At 37.2% G+C, this 15837-nt stretch overlaps 1 protein-coding gene across 1 annotated transcript in view; it reads right to left on the bottom strand.

Moving 5' to 3' along the window:
* The window catches only part of DCC (DCC netrin 1 receptor), a 1314656-nt gene that overhangs the window by 51978 nt on the left and 1246841 nt on the right, over positions 1-15837 (bottom strand). Inside the window, exons 25-26 of the mRNA XM_049901020.1 lie at positions 15190-15306; positions 2561-2722 (exon numbers count right to left, since the gene is read on the bottom strand). Of these exons, the coding sequence (XP_049756977.1) occupies positions 2561-2722; positions 15190-15306 (279 nt within the window). The remainder of the gene's footprint in view (positions 1-2560; positions 2723-15189; positions 15307-15837) is intronic.

Here is a 15837-nt window from a genome sequence, read left to right as displayed (position 1 = left end):
CAATTTATGGGAGAGCTGGGGAAGAAAAATAACATGGATAGAGTTGGCTACCCTTCCCACAGACTAAGTGACAAAGTCAGAACTGAAAGGAATGGTGGCACTCCTTTAGCCTTCTCCTCTACCACCTACCTTTTTGAAAGATGAGAAAATGGGGGTACCAACTTTATAATGATTTGTACAAATGAGGCCTCAAGGCTACCTATTTTTTGAAGTAAAAAAACAAACGCTTGTCCATCAAAACTATATAAATATTTATCAATGGGTCAACAAATGTGTGCAGTGCAAATTGCCATATTGTTCCTTTCTTTATGGTGAGAAGAGAAATTCAGTTTTATTTGTGACTTAAGAAAGCAGCAGATCTTTGGGGCGGGATTTTAGTGATTAATCTTCTGGAAAACTCAAAAAATCTTTCAGATAACACTGGAAGAAAGAGAGTCTCTATGCTTGGCAAAGTCAAACTTTTTCCCTTTTCTACATGCGCCTTTCTCCGTTTCTCAGGGTGACTAATAAGACATCTCTACCCACAGTCATGAAATGTTTTCTGCTTGAGAGGGAGCAGAGATGTTTAGTGTTCTCCAAAGCATTTAGAAATGGATACTCAATGGCTGGAGGTTAACAGTTTCTGGCAGTGATTCAGAGAATATTTAACTTCCTAAAAAGAGAGTCCTTAGTTTTTTCTTTTCTTTGAATTCACTTGGAAACATATATTAGTTTCTATTCCTTTTGTATTGAATATGGCTTTGCTTAAACCTAAACTTGATAAATGACTGGATGTATTTTAAAAAAATCATATATAAAATCTTGGACAGGTGTATAACGTCCATTGGCTTGTGATTTTAGACGAGGCTCTACAATTAATAAGCAGTCTGTTAGGAATCCTTACAAACTGTTAGCCCAGTAAACTGCCAGTACCTTTATTTAATAATTCTTACTTTTAAAGAAATTAATAAAACAAAAAGTATTAAACAGGCTGAATGTTTTTAACTACAGATAAAAGCTAATTTTATACTAGTCCATTTCTTCTTCTTTTTTTCTTTTAATTGAATTTTAGCTTTGGGAATTCTTTTCCCCATGATTCCATGGAAGACATTTTTGGATGCTATACCAACTCAAGAAAAAAAAAAAAGGAAAAAGCACATGAGATATTGGACCTACATAAATACATTTTTGGAAAGGAATTACAACTTTGAAAAAGGGAAAAAAATGGTAGGAACATATTATGACAAAAAAAAAAAAAAGTTCCTAATAAAAACTGTGGTGCACTTTGGCTTATCTGTATCTATCTGAAGCTTTACCAGTCTTAGGGGAGCGACCAGAGCAGGGTCATTCTGCAGAATCTTCTTACACTTCCTTTAAAAGTCAGAGAACAGAGACAAAATCAAATGAAAGTAGTAGACAATGATTTAATGAGGAGACACTATACTCAGACTAAAAACTCTCTTTTATACTGTGGAGAGGACATTTCAGCAGTGAAGAAGGAACTTCTGAGTTCTGAAAACTTTGACTGGAATTGCCTTCCTCGAAGTCTTGGGATTCGACATTTGGTTGTCAAACTTTCCACATCTTTCTTATTTGAGTCCCTTGAATATGGTTTGGGGGACTGTTTTCCTGGAGTTTTTGGACACAACTCTATTCTGTAGACATGACATGCAGTGAGGAAAGGGAAAATAAATCTAATTCTCCCTTGGCAGATTTTTGATGCCTTTTAATTCTAACCTTGCCACATCTGGACGATTTATGATTCCTTAGAGTTGTCCCTGTTGGGTTGGAAAAAAAATACAGCTTACCTCACAAATATATTTTACTGCCGTTACCATCTTATCTATTACAAAACATCCCATCTCACATGAGCTGCTGAGTCACCTGTTCTTAACTAAGAGATGAAAACCATAAAATCGATTTAAAAATGCTGTGCTTGAAGAAAAAAAAAAAAAAGTCAAATGGCACAGAAGAAAGCACCAGGGTGTATATAATGGCTTGAGAGTCTCCGTTTCTACCTTCCTTCAAATGCATGAAATAGCATTCAGCAAATATTTGTTCCAATAATTAATTCTTAAAGATGAAGTTTAACTGATTTAACTAAAGAAAGCAAATGCATTCATCGAAGTATTGTTAAGTCCAGAATCAATGAGACATATTTATATGTAACCAACACAACTTAAATAAGAGTATGTTGGAGGCTGGTCACTTGCTCATTAATTTCCTAGGTAACAGGACATACTACTTTTAAGCACCAACCACATCACTGTTTTACTGTACAACTTGACCTTTGTTTCCCTACCACTCTCCCATTGTCAGTAGAGTGCACCGTGGAAGATGAGTCCTAGGGAATTAGTCCAAAAGCATGTGAGTGGATCCAACGGGCTGGCTGGGTTGGAAAAGAAAACTCAAATATCCAGGTCATAATTAAATTTTCCCAGGGATAAGATGGTTAAAACGTTACATGTTTGAAATGACTTTTTTTTTCCAATTAAACTTTTTATAGGTGTACAACATAATTGACATGATATTCATAGTATAGTTTATTTGTTCTTATTTCAAAGAAAGGAAAATGCATTACACTGACTTCTTCCTGCTCCGAAACCTCGGTCCATGGACAGTGTTGGGAATGGCACAGGCCGGAGAGTGAACTGTGGATGGGGGTATCCACACGTGGGAGATGGAAGGATTCCTGGGTACTGGGCACTTTCTAGGGTTGGCACAGGGATGGCACTCACGACAGCTGCAAAACAAAGATGTTGATTTTTATTGTGAATCCTATTTGTCCAACTAACAAGCAAAATGGAAACGGCTAAATTTTGAGGTCTTCATGTCCATGTATACTTTTCATATCATCACGTAGGTTCTCTTACTTACCTGTCATCCCAGAAAGCCCCTTTCCTACATTGTAAAAGGAATCTCACTCCTCAGGTATCTTAATGTGGAACATTACCTTGGGTTTTAAAAACCTCTAGGGTTCTAACAAAAGAATGGTTAACCATGCTACCTACCATAAAACCACCTAAAGTCTTCCTGTCTTTGCAGTTGTTTTGTCTTATTTTTTCCTCTTAATGATGAACCATGGTATTAAAAATGTTGTCTTGTACAGAAATCAGAGATATTATAAAAAGGGGGCTGAGGAAGTGTTTGGGGATTTCCTTTTAATTCTGTGAAAGAATGCATTGTTGAGAGAATCTGGGGAGAGAAAGCAAGGAGCATTCTCAGGGATCATATTTAAGATTTATCTGTAAAAAGAAAATACATCCAAACATCAAAGCAGGGTAGGTGAGTAACACTGATTATTTTACATATAACTGTTTTTCATGAAAGTAAAGTTTTTTAGTTACACTGGATGAAACCCAGATAAAAACCTTGCATGATTTCTTTCAGGTTTACTGTGTATTATTCAATTTCATTATTTAATGCCTATTTAATTATATCATATGATGAAATATTTATTCCAATTATAGCCAATCTTCATCTTATATCATCTTGTAGAATGTTTAATATTTCCCAACTCTTAATAAAAAAATCAAATTTAAACCAGTTACTGGAATGATCAGCTCAGGCATATGTTCTTTCACTGGATACACAGTAAAAGTTTGGGCATTATATTTGTGAAATTAATGAAGTCATTTCTGTTGTATGTGTTATTTTTAATTTAATTATACCCTAAAGCCAATCACTAATGTTCAACATGCCTATCCATGCATATTTATCAAATGAAAAACTTTGTTCTTTATCATAGTCCTCATTTCATAAATATTTCATTATAGATACAAATTACATTGTATTATTGTAAATTAAATAATGAGAAACAATATACAGACTTGTTACTTTTTCTAACCTAAAAATATGTATAAATTATACTAAATATATAACACTTTAAATAAAATGAACCGTTCGTAGTAACAAAGGGTTGCCAGTTCGAATCTGCCAGGCACTCATTGGAAACCCTATGGGGCAGTTCTACTCTGTCCTATAAGGTCGCTATGAGACGGAATCAAATCGATGGCACTGGGTTAGGTTTTGGGTTTGGTTCACAGTATGCCAGCTTTTAAGATTGCATTTCAGAATTTATTTTTCAGTGTATTTATAAAATTTTCTGAAATGCATGTTAACATGTTTATCTGAGTTGAAAAATAAATCAGGCTTTTTCAGAGAGAAAGTTTTAACTGATTGGTTTGACAATGAGGACAGCGAAGCAGGTTGAATGACAGGTTTTTTCCATAAGTTGAATTAAAAAAATATAAATTAATACAATAAATGCATTTCACGCCTCAAATTATGTGATACTTCAATTTTTCAAATTTTATCTTAATGTTTTGTGTTACAAAGCTGCCTCTAAGTGAAAAAAAAAAAAAAAAGCAGGCATACTTTATAAGTATTTGATAAGACTTGATAACGCTTTTTATTGATGTACCTCCTGGAAAATGAGAAAGTAAGTAACTCTAATAAATGAATAACAAATACTTTTGGAAGTCAAGTGGTTTTCATTTTTTTTTTTCTTCCAGCACTATTGAAGTAGAAACTTATCGAGCCGTTAGGTGAAAGATTTTTAAAAATAACTTTGAGTGAGATTTCACAATGTGATTTGGGCATATAATTTGGAAGAAGTTTAAATCATTGACTGATTGCTACATCTGTCTCATTACTGTAAGATCTACCAGTACATACATGCAAACAAGGTTTCTCTGTGTTTAGATCAAAAATAGAAAACTAGGATAGAATTTGTGCAATGAGTAGTATTCATCCCTCCATGTATAACATAACTGAACAACAGTCCTGTTAAGTGACTAAATCCCCCCAAAATCTTACTTTATATACAGTTGTGCAGAAATAGTAATTGTAATGTTAACTGAACCCAGAAACACCCACATATACACACAACTAAAGACTATGGTCACGAGAAATAAAAAGATAAATTTTCAGTTGATAAAAAATTCTGTTACAAAAAATGATTATAGATGATCAATAAAAGACCCCCAACATGAGAACAATGTATAACCAAAAATACCAAGCCCACTGCCATTGAAGTCAATTCTGAACCATAGTGACCCTATAGGAGAGAGTAGAACTGCCCCATAGTGTTTCCAAGGAGCAGCTGGTGGATTCAAACTGTCAACCTTTTGGTTAGCAGCCAAGCTCTTAACCACTGTGCCACCAGGGCTCCAAAAAACAATATATATTACATTGGTGTATTATTCTGTGGGGAAAGTGAATTGAAGATATCACTTCAAAGAGAAAAATGAGTGCTGTAAACTTTTCTCTGTTAAAGAAGAGCTTCCTCATGTATTTTGCAATGGACGATGTTGTTAGGTGCTGTCCAGCTGGTTCCAACTCAGAGTGACCCTACCTATAACACAACGAAACACTGCTTGGTTCTGCGCCATCCTTACAATCATCGCTATGTTTGAGCCCATTGTTGCAATTGTTGCAAAGGATAATGGTAGAAGTCAAATTGCTACGGTATTTCTATGTTTTTAGATTTATTTTAAAAAACGTATGTCAGAAAATTACAGCTTTTATAGCTTTTAATTTATAATAAAATATTTCATATGTCAAATTGAAAATGTACAAGGGGATACACAGTTTTTCAAAATTATCTTAGAGAAGATGGACAAGTATTTTAGAATGAATAGTACAATGCCTCAATAAAGATATTTTATAAAGAATAAGCATCTATATATACAAATACAAGAACGGACTCCAGAAAAAGGACAGAAGAGACTTCAAAAAAAGTGAGTCAAGCCAGACATTAGCCAAAACGATTATAAGTTTCTTAAGATAAGGGGTTGTGGTGCTGTTGCCTTAATGTCCCTCAGAGTACAGTGTTAGAGACAGATCCTCTGTATTTTTGAAGTGAGCTAATAAGCAAGATTTTCTAGAAGTGCTTTTTAAAAAATCTGTCATTTTGTTCCACTGGAAACTTCCTAAATGGCTTGATGTATTGCTTAGTCTCCCAGGGTGTATAGTGACTATAACTATAAAAATAATAATCATAAAGACTTGAATATATTTGTATACATAAAGTCTGTATTTAAACTACTCAAATTGCCAGATTCTGAGGCAGTCGATTGAATTATTTCAGCCATCTTGCTGATTAAAACGGATAGTCGTATTATAGTCATTACGGTTGATTGCCAAATCGTAAGACCTTTCTGTTGTGACCATTTTTACTCGTAAGATAAATATGACGATAGTCGTCTCCCTTAGATGTTGAAGGCATCTCCCTAACACACTGTAGCACATTTCTTTATCAATATTGTTACTTAACTGTGCCTCAGAAGACAGGCCTGGTGACCTGCTTCCAAAAGGTCACAGTCTTGAGAAGCCGATGAGGCAGTTCTACTCTGCACACACGGGGTCACCATGAGCTGGAATTCACTTGATGGCGACTAACAACAGCAACAAACAACAAGGTTTTATAATACATTTAGAGAAATAGTTTCATATAAGTATCTCCTTGTGCAGAACAGGATAAACTTGGATAAAGAGATGTGAAATAATTTGGCAAGCCACTGAATCTATAAGTTAAAGAACTGAAGGAACCCTAGAGAATAAATTCATATTCCAATTCCAAGTCCTTCATTAATGAAGAAAGAAATTTTACTTTCTAATAGTTTTGCATTTTGGTAACTGACCTAGGTCCAAAGAGTTTGCAAATAATAAAAGTTCTTTTAAAGGTAATTAATCTATCGTATATTTCTGCAATCTCAAAATTGTTCATTGTTTTATTTCCTAGCATGAAATAGGATAGTCAGTATTCCAGAGCTTTGGTTTTGAAGTATTTTAATCCACGATTCATTTCTGAAAAGGCACAGGAGCCTACATTTACTTGTAGCATAGCTGTTGCAAAAATAATCATTTTTAAATAAGCTGGATAAGAACACTATGTATTGAAGCATCTTTTGGTAACTTTCCCTTAGATATTGGTTTTGAGAGCCAGAAATGCACACAAAATCACTACAATTCAAAGCATCTACTGCACTGCTACATTTATGTAAAACAGCTTGGAGAGCAATATCATCAAGCATTTTCAATAAATCTCTACTCTGTGGTCAAATATGACAAGAAATCTGTTCTGACACAGCTTGCAGACAATTGAATTTATATCTGACACTGAAGCAAGAAGATTTTTCAAGTAGAAATTCCCTCACCAAATTATTTAGCTCCCTGAACACAGCACTTTGATATTTGAAAACTTTTACAACATTTCTGTAAAATGTTAGCACTAAATCTGACCTATAGGAATTCTAAAGTGGAGATTTTCTTCGAAGCTGCAATTTTAAGACATAAAACCCTCCCTAGATATTTTTCAACATGATACTTGACAAAATAGAGATGTTTGTTGAGGAGGAGAGGTAGACAAAGATCATGGCAAAGAAAATGATATTTTGAAGTGAAAAGGTTTAAGTAAAATGATTTCTCATTCTACTTCTCCTTGCCATCTGTTTTTTGCAATGAACTGTATATAAAGTAGAATGTTTGAAATTTAGCATTGATTGTCCTTGATAAATATTCATATCTCCTTCACATTTCAGGTATTCTTTGAGAAGCAAGTGTCACAGAATGACATTCACAAGTATCCACGAACTCTGTGAAAGATCATGTTAGGAAAAGTACTAACATTCACGACTACGTGTTCTGTAGTTGTTCTGACACAGTGGTAAAGAGTCCAAGGAGTCCCTGGGTGGTGTAAATGGTTAACACACTTGGCTGCTAACTGAAAGGTTGGAGGTCCACCCAGAGGCACCTTGCAAGGAAGGCCTGGTGATTTACTTCTGGAAAACCAGCCACTGAAAATCTTATGGAGCACAGTTCCACTCTAACACACAGGAGGTTACTATGAATCAAAATTGACTCAAGGGCAACTGGTTTACTGGTAAAGAGCCCAAGTGCTGAAGTCAAACTGACTAAGTCCATTGTCTAGTTCTACCACTTGCTATTGAATTAGTGTCCCCAATGGTCCCCATCTCCTATACTAATACCCTTATAGAGCCCTTCCCTCATTTCATCAGGATTGGTCTAGGTCATCAACCGAAACATAATATTATAAAAGGCTGTTGGTTCCCTCTCTCTCTCTCAGATTACTCCTTCTGGGGGATGTCAGGTGTCATGTCTTGAGGACCCTGATGGACCTGTGGAGAGGCCCATGTGGTGAGGAACTAAGGTTCTTAATCCAAGAGACTGAGAGGAACCTTACGAGACAGCATAAAGGCCCAGAGTCAGGACCACCTAGCTTAATCAGTCCTCGGTTCCTGACTCTCGGAAGCTAGTAAGATAATAAGTGATTGTCATTTTATGTTGCTCCATTTTGGGGGCAATTTGTTATGCACTAATACATTGAATTCAGTGAGTTATTTAAACCTTTCTATTTCTTAGTTTCCTTATCTGTAAAATGGGAATGATAATAGTATCTACCTGACGGTGTGGTTATGAGGATTAAAGGGCTCATCCACAGAGATGTATGGCAGGGTGGTGGGCAGAAGCCTGTGTTCTGTTAATGTTGGTTATTGTTATTAATCTGCAGGCCTCCTACAGATCCACTTAGGTCTGGGTTGAATACAGTTTAATGGGAAATTTTGTTCAAAACACCCTGTCTTGACATTATACTATTTCAGGAAAGAAAGGTTCTACACCCAGGGGAAGAAAAGAACTGCAGTTACTATTAAAAGATGAAATCTGGATTCAAATTCTGATTCTACATTTTACAAGCTAGGGGAAAGTCCTTAATTTAACTGTGTCTTGTTGGCCCATTTGTAAAATGTGGGTCATACACATTTGACAAGGTGAGACATGATGTGGAAATCCCAGCTCAGTGCCTGTCTCCGGGAGGTGTGAAGATGCGTTAAGACAGAAATAGAGCAGGGTAAGCAGGGACATTTAGATCCCCACAGCCTCCATTCACTCCCTTCTAGCTAGCCCTTTTCAACTGGGAACTTCTTAAATGAGATGTGGCTTTGAGGCACAGAAATCTGAAATAGTTGAGAACATCTGTGTGTACATTACAACACCATGGGTATCAGACAAGAGATAGATGAGGCCATAGGAAGGCAGATACCGATTTGGGTCCAGATGATTCCTTTAAGATGAACTTGAGGCATCACAGTGTCCCCTCCTGTGTGGTCCAGTGATGTTCCCAAGAAACTGTGAGTCCCTTTGCCTTAATCTTTTATAAGTTACCTTACACCCCTAAAAGACCTTGACTCAGATGGGAAGGGTCTTGGAATAAATGCTAGTGAATTCTGTTGTGAAAATCTCTAAGAAGCTAAGGATTAAGGAAGAATTAGATAACATCCGTTCTAAGAACAAAGGAATCTTTACTGCTGATAATATTCCAGGAAACCTTTCCAAGAACTAGGTTTGAATCCCTTTTACACTCCATCATCTAATCTTCTTTACTTTCACCAATTCTTTGTCAGATCCTTTTTTGAGTATTCTCTGTATCTGGTAAGTAAGTGATTTCTTACGTTGTAAAATCCTCCGTATAAATACAACTTTGCCCGCCCTAAGGCACTTTTTTCAGTTTAAAAGCCTTATCTAGATTGTGCTTCACAATAATACTGACCTGCTGATTTTGATAGTTCAATGATTATTAATCAACTAATTTCAGTGAAAAAGTCAATTGCATATAAACCACCAAGAAACAACCCTGTGTTAAACTCTCATTCTTTCACAACTGTTTTGCAATCTACTCTCATACAAAGTTGTTTATATAGTATTTGAGAATTATACCAAAAACCAAAACCAAACCCAAAGCCATTGCCTGTCGAGTCGATTCCAACGTCTAGCAACCCTATAGGAGAGAGTAGAACTGCCCCACATGGTTTCCGAGGAGCAGCTGGTGGATTCTGCCTCATACATTATTAGAGTTTTATAACTGATATGATTTCACTACTATTTGCTTCAATCTACTCTCCTTTCCAGTTCCTATTCCCCTCCCCAACCCAGCATATTATAGAAGAAGTTGTAGTTAACAGCCATACGTCTTAACCACTGCACCACTAAAAAAAAAAAAATTTCCTCCTCCAGGAATTCATAGTAGGAATGAAGATTGCAACTTAAGGCTAAAAAAAAGGAAAGAAATTTGATCTTAATAATGTTAGGATCAAATTATTATTTGGAATCATATATTAGGTAATGTAATGATATTATTTAAAATGCAAATTTAAATGAGCTTTAAATTCTCTGCTCCTTGCCACTTCTCCCACAGTTACGGATAGTAGACAAGAGCAGTCTGGGGGGATGTGGACATTCACAAGGCCCACGTGGTGAGAGAATGAATGCCCAGTTCCAGGAGCCTGCTGAGCTGAGATCGGTTTTAGGGTGCTGGCTTCTTTCCTCATGTATTCAAGGGCCAAAGGAGGATTACAATTTGGGATAAAATGTTTCAGAGGTTGGGATTATCCTCTCACAGGCCAGTCTCTCTCCATGTCTAGCTGGTTACGAAAGGACCTTCCGGCAAGATAGCACTTAGAGCCAGTAGTAGAACTATAGTTTTGAAAATCTGCTTTTTTTCCATGTGGTTTTATTTCAATCTTAATAGCTTTGCCAACTCATTGTTTGGGTCTGCAGCCAAGTAACTAAAGATAGTGGGAAAAGGAATGACAAAGTTGGGTTTCACAGTGAATCTTCCGTAAAGCCCACAAACCATTAGCTGAAAGCAGTCCCAAAACCATCATCACAAAAGCAAAACAGTAGACTTCGTTTGCCTCAGACTTTTTACCAGACCCATTCAGGCTATTTTTTGGAGATTTCTTTTCCCTGGAAAGGCTGAATTTACATTATTCTTTCTTTTTCCCTCAAATATTTATAATGAAGAAGAAATAAAATTAAAAAGGACTCTGCCTCATACATTATTAGAGTTTTACAATTGATATGATTTCATTGCTATTTGCTTCAATCTACTCCTTCCCAGTTCCTATTCCCCTGCCCCCCCCCCACCAATCCAGCATTTTATAGAAGAAGAAAATGGGTACAAAATGGGAAGAGGACCTCTTCAAAGCTGCACAGATAGCTATATTCCACTGAGCCATAAAATTCTAGAAATGTATCTATATCAATTGCTCTCAGCCAAAGGAAACTGCTGGACCAAGGTTATACCCTCCTTCCTAGGAACAGCATGTATCGACAACTACGGGAGTCAGGGTAAAGAAGCCCATCCCTCCTGCATCATTTAGAACAACTCCGAAGGATAATCTCAGCTCCAGAGCAACCTGTACGGTCAAATGAAGCTTCTGCCAACCTGCGTCACCAGCTCAATTTCTCCCCCTGCCCAATCTTGTGTCCCTCATCCCTCACAGGTGTTATTCCAGAGAGCATTTGCCAGTAAACCTTCTGGCCTCCCATCTCTGTCTAAGAGTCTCATTCCCCAGAAACTCAACATGTGACTTATATATCCTTTAAAAATTCAGGAAAACTATGTCTGATGCTCCTATTTTCTTGTAATTAATTTCACTGTAATAAGAAACAACATTTAAAATCATTCTTTTGACCATTCTTTTGTCCCTTTGCCCCCATTTTATTGGAAAGAGTAGTGGACTGCAAGATCAAAATATTTGGGTTCTTACCTGTGTTATCAGTTGGCATGTCACTCATAAGCCTCAGCTTGGTGTTTGAAAGATGCATAGAACTTTGTTATGTAGTTATAGCCCCTGAGTCATTCCAAAGGGAAGGAATTGTGCAGAGGGAAAACCCAATAAGAGGTAATGCATATTTGTGAACTAGCCTGACAAGAGTCTAGGGTACGTACAAGGTAGAGAAACAGGAAACTAGAAATGTAGGTTCAGACTTAATGTACTAAAGAGTTTGTAGCTTTTGTTTTGGCAGACCATGAGGATCCACTGGAGAAATTTATGAAATGGAATGCCATATCTAATTTCTTGTTTTAGAAAGAAATCTGGCAATCAGAATAGATAAGAGTCTGGAAGACACTAGAGACAGAGAGATTAATTCTGAAGCAGTTTTGATAGTTCAGGTGTGAGGTCATAAAGAGGAGAAAAAAAAACATGATTCTTCAGTGTAGGAAGGCAGCCAAGAGTTCAAAAGATACTATGAAAGAAAAATCAGCAGGGTATGTGAGCTCATTGGATGATGAAGTTATGTCTAGGACAGAAAAGCCACACAAAGATTCTGAAGCAAAATGATTTTTGAGAAGGAAGCTACAGAAGATTGGCACCGATAGAACTTAGTTGCAAGAGGCAAGTGGCTAGAGGGTGAAAAAAGAGAGGCAGCCAAGAGTATAGTCTCTCTCTACATAGTGAAAAGAAAGAAAAATGACAATAGCTTCAGAGCATTACAGCTTAGGGTATAATGACTTAGAGATCAGAACACTAAGGCCAGACCTTCTGAGAACAAATCCTTGCTCTGCCACTTACTAGCTGTGTGACCATGAACTAGTTACTTAAACTCTCCAAGTCTGAATTCTTTCATCATGAAACAGTCATAATGATAACATCTGCCACATGAGTCAAACAGTTGGTATTTATTGTACATTCCATGTAAGTTTTTGCACTTATTATAGCAAAATTGAAGGTGCCCTGATTTTACAGTGGTCAAGTGCTTGGCTGCTAACCAAAAGGTCGGTGGTGCAAACCCACCAGCTGCTCTGTGGAAGAAAATGTGCCAGTCTGGTTCTGTAAAGATTTACAGGCTTCAAAACCCTATGGGCCAGTTCTCCTCTGTCCTACAGGATCTCCGTGAGTTGGAATTGACTCGATAGCCACGGGACAGTAAAATTGAGGGAATATATACTGGATGAAGAGTAGGGGAGACTTGACATAAAGTAAGCAGAAGGAACAAACAACACCAACAAAAGACAAACAAGTTGCCATAGAATCAAATTTGACTCATGGCAACCCTAGTATGTCAGAGTAGAACTATTCTCCATAGGGTTTCCAATGATCGATTTTTTTTTCCTGGAAGTCGTTTGCCAGGCCTTTCTTCTGAGGTGCCTCACGATGGACTCAAACCACTGAACTTTCAGTCAGCAGCCTAGTGCATTAACCATTTGCACTGCCCAGGGACTCCAAGTAGAAAGACCAAAAAAGCCCACTGCCGTCGAGTCGATTCTGACTCATAGTGACCCTATGGGACAGAATAGAACTGCCTGATAGAGTTTCCAAGGAGCGCCTGGTGGATTCAAACTGCCGACCTCTTGGTTAGCAGCAGTAGCACTTAACCACCACGCCACCAGGGTTTCCCCCGGTAGAAAGAAACAACTGTTCATTCATTCATTTGACTAAGTTATATTGAGTAAGGGCCTACCACCATGTGCCAGGTGTTACTCTGGGTATTGGGGATATAAAGTAATCAAAACAGGTGAAATCCATGTCCTTATTAAAAAAAAAAAAAAAAAACACAACATTGCCACCGAGTCAATTCAAACTCATAGCGACCCTAGAGGACAGAGTACAACTGCCCCACAGAGTTTCCAAGGAACGGCTGGTGGATTCGAATTGCTGACCTTTTGGTTAACAGCCAAGCTTCTTAACCACTACTCCACCAGGGCTCCACGTCCTCACAGAGACTATATTTTAATATGAGAAACAGATAAGTAAATAAACACAAAAACACATGTAGTATTGCAATAAATGCTAATAAAGAAATAGGAGCAGAATCAAGAGGCCAGAGAGTGCTCACAGATGCTGTGTTAACCAATGATCAGGGAAGACCTCTTTGTAGAGGTGGGGTTTGAGCACAGACCTCAGTGAAGTGAGAGGTAAGCCGTGTAAATATTCATGAATAGAGTATCCCAGGAGAAGGGAACAGCAAGTGCAAGGTACTGACTGGGCTGAGAGAATGTGCTCATTATCCAAGGGAACAGAAGGGGTTTTTCGTGGCTGAAATGGAATACAGAAGGGAGAAGCAGGAGATGGAGTGAGGGATATAACCATTGGCTTCAGTGGTTTATTTTATTGAGCTGAATGGATTTTCTTCAGTGTGTTGGAAGAAACACCTGTATCAAGATAAAAATATGAGATATGTGGGTCAGTAGATCTGATGGAAAGATAAGGATGCTATTTTTTGAATGCTTTTCTTTTCTTGTTAATATAAGAAGCAAGAATGGGGAAGTAGAGAGGTATTGGAGGTCAATATGAGACATTTGGTAAAGTGAGACAAGGAGTGACTAGAGAAATACAGTGGCATTTCCAGGTGAATGAGAGTTCATCTTAGGTTTAGTGGTTATAAATATCTAGTAAGCAGCATTATTTATTTTTTTCCTCCAGACACACTGAAGTATAACGATACAGGGTAAGAGTTGACGGAAAAGCTGATTTAATCATGGTTGAGGTTTAGTCAGGTGAGTAGGGAAGGAAGATGAGGGTTTTACAATGGATTGAAGATAATAAATGAGTCTGGATTCTAAGTATGAAGGGAAATGAGGACATGAGAGGGATGAAGGACAGTGGGAAGATGGCAGAGTTAATGGATTGGAGGTCCTAGTGGGAATGAAGAATGGTTGGTAAGGGTTCAGTAAAATAAGTGAGCAGAGAATTTATAAGGTGATAGAAACAGAGGTGATAGAAACTGACATTTCATAGGGGGTATAATTATTGGTTTAGTGTGTGACATGGAGCTGACAAATTGAGGTGGGAAGGAGCCAATATCATTGCGGGTACCATAAAGGAACTAACAGTCCAAGACATTGGATGGATTAGCTGCATGGCTACTGTAATTACCAAGATTGATCATAGAGGTAATTGGAAAGAAAGTGATGCCCAGATGCTAATATCTTCATTGACTGTAGGAGGATGACAGAAAACCCCAACAAGGAGGGGTAGTTAGTGGGTATCTGATAACTCTGGCTTCAAAGGAGTTAGATTATTTAAATCAGGAATATTGGACCTAATTGAAAAAGTAAAAAAGAAGATAATTGGAATAAGATCAAAACACCAAGAAAAATTACACTTCTTTTCACATCAATTCGTATTTTTACCAAAAAAAAAGAAAAAAACCCTTATATATGTAGCCATCTGTTTGTCAACATGCAGCCTATGAGTTGCGTCCACAAACACAAGAATAAATGAAGACTCTGACCTTCTAATTACAAATGATAGTTTTGTTTTTTTTTTGTCATTCTTTATTACTTCCCTTTGCCCCAAAACTTTAGGGAAAATCCTATTTTTTGGACAATTTTACATTTCGGAGAAAAGATGCAAACCACATGCATTCCCTTTCTTCACTGGGGTACCAAGCTTTACTCACCAGGATTGCTGGACTGGGTATCCATGGGAATCATGAGCTTGGCCCGGGTGGCGCGGCGTGCAGCCAGTGACCTCTCCAGGGTGGACATAGAGCTCCCTGCTTCTTCAGTGTCTTGACCTAAAAAACAAATCAATACTCCTGAGAGACACATCTCCTTCAGTGATGAAACACTTTCTAGTTAGGCGCTCAAGTACCTTTACAGTTTTACAATTGTTTCAAATAATATTTACTTTCTTGCTACCCAGATAATATATTTTAATTGGACAAACATTAAGAAAATTAGCCATACCTCATTACCCAGAAAGAACCACTATTTATATTTTGATGTTTTTAATTTTTGCACATGCATGTATACGTGCGAGTAGGAGGCGATATGCTCATATATTTATTTTTTTCAAAACGGCATTATACTCTACACATTATGTTGTAACGTGGAAGAAAATAACCTGAATATCTTTCTCTGTCAATAAATAAGTCAGTAGTATAATTTTTAACAGCTCCATAATATTCCATTGCATAATTTTACCACAATTTATGTAACTAATGCTCCAGGCTCAAAGACATTAAATCTTACTACAAAAAGACTGGAAATGAACTACATTATTTAAAAATAAGACGGTCATATTTACATATGGCTTGGATACTAGG

This window comes from Elephas maximus, chromosome 11 (assembly GCF_024166365.1).
Source record: "Elephas maximus indicus isolate mEleMax1 chromosome 11, mEleMax1 primary haplotype, whole genome shotgun sequence".
NCBI classification, from domain to species: Eukaryota; Metazoa; Chordata; class Mammalia; order Proboscidea; family Elephantidae; genus Elephas; species Elephas maximus.
This window is presented reverse-complemented; position numbering and strand designations above follow the sequence as displayed.